The 8027-nt window shown below is 33.8% G+C and overlaps 1 protein-coding gene across 1 annotated transcript; it reads right to left on the bottom strand.

The window, feature by feature from the left end:
• Positions 1 to 3620: 3620 nt before the first annotated feature.
• Positions 3621 to 4241, bottom strand: LOC130748157 (uncharacterized). The gene has a single exon (XM_057601318.1). It carries the CDS (start codon positions 4069 to 4071, stop codon positions 3823 to 3825), a length of 249 nt encoding a protein of 82 aa, XP_057457301.1. The 5' UTR covers positions 4072 to 4241; the 3' UTR covers positions 3621 to 3822.
• Between the last annotated feature and the right edge of the window lie 3786 nt (positions 4242 to 8027).

The following is an 8027-nucleotide window of genomic DNA, read 5'->3' on the forward strand; positions in this document are numbered from 1 at the left end:
TAAACCAATTTAATAAAAAAATTATAATTATATTTTTTATCTCTTGACTTACAACAGCAAAATAAACATGTGTGATTTTGATATTTTAAATTCATTTTAATTAAAATTTATTTATATAACTGTGGGGTTTTGAAAGAAAAGAAATAACATGACTTTTTAGGAGCGTCCTTAGATGTTGCAAGAGGCACTTGATGCAAAATATGTCATGGACATGATGACTTCCTGAGGGAGTTTTCCAACTCTGGGTCTCCCTTAGATGGTGTTTTGATGAGCAGTGTTTGGACCCTTCGTCCAACCGAATTTTTGGAGTTTAAGCTATAGAGAGTGGAATGATACCATGGGTTGAGGGGTCTTCTTCGGGACAGCCACGACACTTGGCTTTGCGACTTTGAATTGTTTTGGCACGGAGGCAACCAACATATGTCAAAAGCTAATGCCTTGCAAGAAAGCCTCTCGATTGCTTGGGAAAGTGGTAGATTATGTTGATATGATGTCTTCTCTTGAGGATACAGAAAGTGTATGATTCCTTCCGATTCTCCATAATATTAACTCTTTACTTGGTGGGAATTGGAGCACTACCATCCAGCTAATTGCCAAGGAGTGTAACGCCCCCAACATACCACTTGGCTAGATTAGGTGTTCATGCTTTAGTTTTGGGTACTCGTGTTTTAGATCATCTTCAGCCTAACCTTGAGACTCCCGCGGTACCTTACTCCTTATTGTCCTTTTTTTTTTCAATGCATAAAAAAAATTGTATATTGTTAGGTATGTAATAGACTTGAACATTAGTTTTTTCTTGAGCAACAAAAAAAATAAAGTCGAACGTAAATGATACCATAGTATTTGCATTTCTCATAAATAACACAATGGTATAAATGAGTTTCTAAAATTAATTCTTTAAACAATTTTAAGCTCAAGTTCTAGAAGTGTAATCCACAAGACAAAATTTACACTTTCCAGTTTCAAGTTTCGAAAGCTAATTTTAGAATTTAAACTTCCTAAAGTGTAATTTTTTACTTCCGGAAATTCAAGTTTCAGAAGTATAATTTATAGAACAAAAATTTACACATTAGAAAGTTCAAGTTCTGGAAGTTAATTTTTCACTTATGATGAAATTTCAAATTCTTGAAGATTAAATTTTGTGCTTTCGGAGGTTCAAGTTTCAGAAATGTAAACAAATTTGCTTCCGAATATTTTAGTTCTTAAAGTCCAATTTGCACCAGACGTTAAAGTTTCAGAAGCTATTATAGTAGAAACTCTTTAAATGAATAATGTCAGGGCCGGAGAAATTTATTAATTTAGAGAGTTATTAATAATTATTAATTTAAAGAGTTTTTAAGTAATTGTACTGTACATACCAAATAAAAAGACAACTTTATGATACAATACAAAAAATACAACACCTGAGCTATTGGATGCAATAAGAAAAGTTAGATATGAGCTCCAAATAGAATTGAACTTTAAAGGAAAACAGACAATTATTGAATCATATTTCAATAGAGTGTAATATTTTTTTTTTCAGTTTATATGAATTATTAATTTATGATTTTCTTGGGACCGAAAATTATAAAGGGATATCCCGAAAAATTATTATCTTATTATTTTATCGAGTTTTTCAATTTTTTACATTGGCCCAAGTCGGGACCGGACAAATTTATTATTTTAGAGAGTTTATTGATTTACCGAGTATTAATTTAAAGAGTTTCTATTGTATTTTACTTATGAAAGTGTACTTTTTTTAATTTAAGGGTATTTAGGAATTAATTTTTTTTCTAAAAAATGTTGGTTGTGTATTTAAAAGTTTTTCAATTTGACTTCCTCTTGTAACCCAAAAAAAGTTTTTTCAATTAAGTCTTTTTTAGGGATAAATTATAACTTTTTAAATTTAATGTTTACGATGAAAATACAGGTACGATTTCCTTGTCAGATTACATTCACGTGTTATCCAAACACATTAAGATGTTTTTATGTTGAATTCCAGTCCACTTGTCTTTCTTTCTTGTAGAAATCACCTGATTCAAACATACTGACTATGTTTAACATATCATTCAGGTAACTTAAAACTTATTTTACTAGTTTAAAACTTATTTGACTAGTTTTAGGGTTGTGGATATTGCAAGGCCACTTAGGCATTTGCCCTAGGCCCCATAACAAAGAAGGGAAGCTACACTAATATTAACATTTTTTAAGACTAACCAATACCATTATTAATATTATTTAATTGGTATATTTCAATTTATTAGCATTAAATTCCAATTAACCTTCACCATTAATTCTCTCTCTACCGAGTCATCTCCTTCTCTAAAGTTTTTTTTTTTGAACGTTCCTTCTCTAAAGTTGAAACCAATGTATAATGTGTTTCATCATCTTCCCTTTGAAAGTTGAAGCCAACGGATAAATTCTGCCCCCTTCAAACAACAAAAAAACCAAAAAATTAAACTTGTGACTCCGTGTCTCTCAAAATACAACATCAGGTCACTATTATAAGAAAAAAACAATATTTTAAATTCATTGAATAAATGACGTATCTAATCATTATTATAGACTAGATACATCATATATTGAATGAATTAATTTTTTTTTCTTATAATAATGATCGGAGAGTGTAACATTTTAAGTGAAAACTTAAAGACTTCCAACGGAAGGAAAAGAGACAACCTTTAACCCCTCAAACGAATGAAAATGTGACTTTTCGAGTATTACTTTCATCATACTCAACTTAAACATTACGTTCATGATAAGACACAATTCTTCTTATTTGAAAGATGCATCAGATAACCTCGTACGCTTGAAAAGACACATTTTTATGTCAAACCGAGCTAGCTATCTTTACTCCACACAATTAAACTCAGAGCTATCACCCTTATCTCGGAGCACGAGATCACAAGGGCGCCATGATATCTTAATAACTTCGGATCATAGAGACTATCCTCAGAACTTGATAGTCGAAGCATCCTCATGCCTCAGACAATTGGACTAGGCAACTGTTACAGAATAATATAATAGGTTTGACCCAATTAGAGAGGTCCTTCGCAATTAAGGGAATTGAGATTAATCATTGTAGTATTATTTGTTACATGACCATATCCTATATTTGAATGATTTTCTCCATCTTTACACGACATATATATAATAGAATGAGAGACATCTCTCAAGTAGACATTTATTCTACTCTAATTACTATTTTCTCTTAGCCTTGCTTACTTGAGCTCGGAGTGTCTACAATATACTCACCTCCGTACCCACTATTATTCCATTGGATATGAGACGAAGAAACCTAGCGCAGAAAAACCTTCCCTTTCGAAGAACAAAAAACCTTAATGAGAGTCACCCATTAAGGTTTCATAATTCTAATCCCGAACACAAGCCAAAGCAATATTCCTGCTCAAAAGTAATTCGAACTCTAGCTAGCTCTGGTAGGCATATTGGCATCAACTGAGTATATTGGAGAATAATTGGTCAAGTCCACGTTAACAATTAACGTGACTTGAGAAAATTGATACCTATTGCAATAAAAATCAAACAGGAACCAACATCAAATAGTTTTATATTCCAGGGAATAAAAAGATATTAAAACCGTAAACTTGATCCTCAAACAGTCAAACTCAAGGTACACAATAGAAGTAAAAAACAATCTCAATATTCCATTCATAAATATATTACATCATATAGGTAAGTAAAAAAAAAAAAATCAAAAGAATTCAAGATCCCACACCAATAATGTAGCTAGGATCGTGCGTTTAATCTAATTTTGCATTTACAAGCAGCAAACAGCTCCTAATTAAGCAGCCTGAGAATTCATTGCGGTATAGTTGATGAATCTTAACTTTGAGTGGCCGGTGATTGAGGACCCTTTGAAGAAGGAGATGGTTCTGCTTCTTCAGGGGGGAAATCAGAGATGAAAGCCAACATCCTGCGAATACTCACGGACCGCGCCGGCCTGAAGCTGTTCGATCTCTTCATATCCTTGGAGAAGATGTTTGATGAACTTGAAAGGATAAGGTAAACCAAAGCTTGGACCACAAAGAACATGGCAACCTTCAACAACATGTCTCCTAAGCTGCTCTCCATCTTAATGATTTCAAGTTTTGCTGTGTACAACAAAAATGTAACAAATTTTAACCTTCAACGATTTCTTGAGTATCGATCTGAGTCTTTTGAATGTATAGTGCGCACTTATGGTTTGTTGTACTACACGATTGGAATTGGATGTGATGAATGAGTTGTGATTGAGAGAAGTGGCATGCAAACGTGCTTTTTATAGTTGGTGGAAGGACATGTGACGTTTGGACCAGCAAGCCATTGGAAAAAGTAAGACACAAGCCCAAGTTTGACCTGAGATTTCACGTTGGAAATGTTACTATTCAGGTGGAAGTTTCCGTGTTATCCAGAAACTGATATAAAAAGACACGTGTATGAAGAGTATTGGCCATTTGAAGTGTAATGCTTGAAGGGAGAAAAGAAAAGTCCTTGGGAAATGCGACCTTGACTTGATATAATCAATTTCGGGCCACTGAATGGAGATGCTGACTCATCGTATTCATCCATTTTAGCCTCTCTCATTAATTACGTACGTGATGGGATTATTTAATGTGTGTAAGCAAAAGGAAGTTTCTCCTTACTTTGCTTTAGCCTCCGGGTGACATAGGACATGTTTTAACGTACCCATGCTCTTGTGTTGTCTCAGAAGTAATGTCATCCTTTCAATATTTTTGAGAACAAAGGAAAAAGAAAAGATTATAAGCGTGTCTCTATGTTTTCTTTTGGTTACAATGGAAGAGTGTCTCTATGTATAACTTAATTGACCCACACTCCAAAACATGTAATTTTTGAAGTTACATGTTGTAGCTCATGATTTTTTTTGGGTTACATGTAGAGTGACGGATTCAGGAATGTTTGGTTGTGGGGCAATATTACTTAAAAACTTTACCAACATTTTTTTTATTCTCTACACGTACAGTCAAATATTTGAGGCTTCATTTATTTTTTTACCAAGTAAGATTTTTGCAAACAAATTCCTTTTTGAAAACCAATTTTTATTTTATCACACAAGAGGTTATTTAGACTAGAACACGTGATTGTCATAGGTCCAAGTCCTAAAAATACCATCTAGTGTAAAAACTTCAGGAGATCAAACCCTTAGTGCACCCACGCATGCAGAAGTTTTGTGCATCAACTGCCTTTTTTTTTATATGAATCAAGTAAAATTACATATTTATGTCATGTATATCTTTTTATTTTGAATGTGCACAAAAATGAAAAGCAAAGTGACAAAAAATTTGATAATATGATTAATTTATTTGTAGCTAAATAAAAGAGTAATGAAAAATGGAAACCAAGTGATTTATAGAAGCTATTTTATTTAGCCGTTCGCCTGTTACAAATTAAGAAAAGAAAAGAATTATCCAATGTATATAAAAAGTAGTTATAGTATCTCTAGAAGTATGGGGGCATTAGCAATTTTGGTGGGGGCAACTTATAATACCAGAGTATATGTTAATGTATTGCTCACAAATTTCATGGGGGCATTTGCCCCACTGTCCTTCAACCTACGTCCGTCCCTGCATGTAGCTCATGATTTAATGTAAGTTTCTGATTTAAAAAATAGGCTGTAAGCACAAATGGGCGAGTAATACTAAAAACAAATTGAGAGAAAAATGATTTTATTAAAAATCAAGAGAAAAAGTATAATCCCACAGAGAGGAGGCGAGACTAAAGAAACCACAAAACCAGCCACAGAACTAAAATTAAATGACTTTCATTGCTATTTGCATATAACTGTGAGTTTGGGTTAACGTTTGCAGAATTGATTTTGACATACATGTTGTAAGCTCACTCTCTAAGATGACATAATTCATGTTTTTGTGGGTTACATAGGAAAGTTAAAACAAAGGCTACACTAAGCTATCAACATACAGTGCTGTCAAAACATGCAAAGGAGGTTGAGCCCAAACACGATGCCCTGCTACGTCACGCACTTCTTGCCCAGACACAATTCATGCTTGCATACACTTATCATAAAAATTTAAAAAGTGATTTCTTTTCAAGATTTTTTGTTTGAATAACTTTGACTAGAGTTACTTTTTAATGCTTAATGACCAAAATGAGCATAAATTATGTACATATGTTATAATAATTAATAAATACACGGGCATGCATCAATTAATTTAATTTTTTATTGATATTAATAAAATTGTTAAATAAATAAAATATTTCAATGATACTATAATTTTTAAAATACAATACAATATACAATATATACTACTAAAAACTTATAAATATATGAAATTGGAAAATATAATCAAGTACCGTCTATGGTTGTCTATTATTTTAGGTTGTGAAAATCGATTCCACAAGGTGCATGTTAATGATGATTAAAGAAATGCACAAGAAAAGGGGGTTTGAATTGCGCCCTTTAAAAACTTTAAGATCCAAACTATAGTTGATGATAGACGATGAACTCAATCGTTTGGCGCAACGGATAAGCAAGAGTAAATGAAGCAGACAATGACACACAAGCTTTTATACCGGTTCACCCCAGAACGATAGAGTTACATCCAGTCCTTGGTGTTAACCGAGATTTCACTAAGGGTGAGTTCCAAGGACTCCTCCTTACAGGTATTCTTCAGTTTGTCTCAGACAACAATATTATTTAGCAACTTCCTCTCCAAGCATTGAGTATTATAGCCTCTCCAAGCAAGTATTATTTCAAAACTACCTTTCCAGACATTGAGTACTCTTAAAGCCCCTCCATGCTAAGTATTATTTCAACACTGCCTCTCCAGGCATTGAGTATTCTTTGTCCCTGCCTCTCCATGCAGAATAAGTATTCTTGTGCATGCCTCTTCAGGCATACAAGTATTCTTTAGCCACTGCCTCTCTAGACAGTTGAGTATTCTTTGGCCACTGCATCTCCATTAATTTCTGAGTTAGGAATATTTTGAATGTGCTTGTTAAATTTAATGTTTTATTCACTCTATAACCCATAAGCATATACAACCCTTTTGAAGTTTCTTCTAACACTTGATTAATTTGAGCTAACTGTGGCATATTTATACTATGTTGTATGTCAAACGCACCATACTTGGCTTACTATAACACCAGTTCTAAGGTTGCCCCAACTATGCCAGATGTTGCCATCACAACAGAAAAAAATCAAGATAAGGTGACACGATTGAGTATGGAAGAATGAAATCAAGAAAATAAGAGACAAATGTCCAATCCCCAATTTGAAATGATAGGCACAACACAATAAACTTATGAGACTTAATTGCACTTTTAGTCCCCCACGATTACAAAAGCTACTATTCTGGTCCCCAACAAAATTTTATTGCATGGATGGTCCCCCACGTTATGCTCCGTTAGCAACTTTAGTCCGGAGTGTCCATTCTGTTAGTTTTCTAATGTTTCTCTCTCCTAGTGGCCACTAACTTATGACATGGAAAATTTAAAACCCAGAAATCTATCATCTTCATCTTCTCCCCATGATCTTCATCTTCTTCTTCATTGCATACAACCAAAAACCCAGGAAAAAAATAAAAATAAAAAACACACTCACACTCGGACAAGAAGAAACGTTTAATTAATTCGTTCACTCCACTAATAATAAACATGAAGCACTCACTCTCAGATCTGGCACTCTCTAATTCCATTTTCTCTCTTTTTACTGCAACTGTAAGCTCTCTTTCTCACCCTCTCCTCTTGCTTGAGAGGAATGGAAAAAAGGGAAATTCATTTGAACTTGAATTTGATTTTGATTCTCTACAATGAACTGAAATGCTTTTGGTTTTTGTTGTGCCGGTTTTCAATTCAATCGAATCTGGCTCCGATCTGAGTTGAGAAGAGGCACTATCTACCTCTGTGTTCTCAGATTTAATTTCTTCCTCTTCTCTCGATCTCGTCTCTGATGTTTGATTGTGCGCAGGGAAAGAAGAAGGATCTTGGGTCGAAAAAAGGGATTTCCTGGTTCCATGTTTGATGCAGATTCCTCTCGATTTCTTCATCTTCACCTTGCGTCCAATAATCGA

This window comes from Lotus japonicus, chromosome 3 (assembly GCF_012489685.1).
Source record: "Lotus japonicus ecotype B-129 chromosome 3, LjGifu_v1.2".
Classification (NCBI taxonomy): domain Eukaryota; kingdom Viridiplantae; phylum Streptophyta; class Magnoliopsida; order Fabales; family Fabaceae; genus Lotus; species Lotus japonicus.

Coding starts and splice junctions, on each gene's coding strand:
- LOC130748157 (XM_057601318.1), bottom strand. CDS start 4,071: ATGGAGAGCAGCTTAGGAGACATGTTGTTGAAGGTTGCCATGTTCTTT.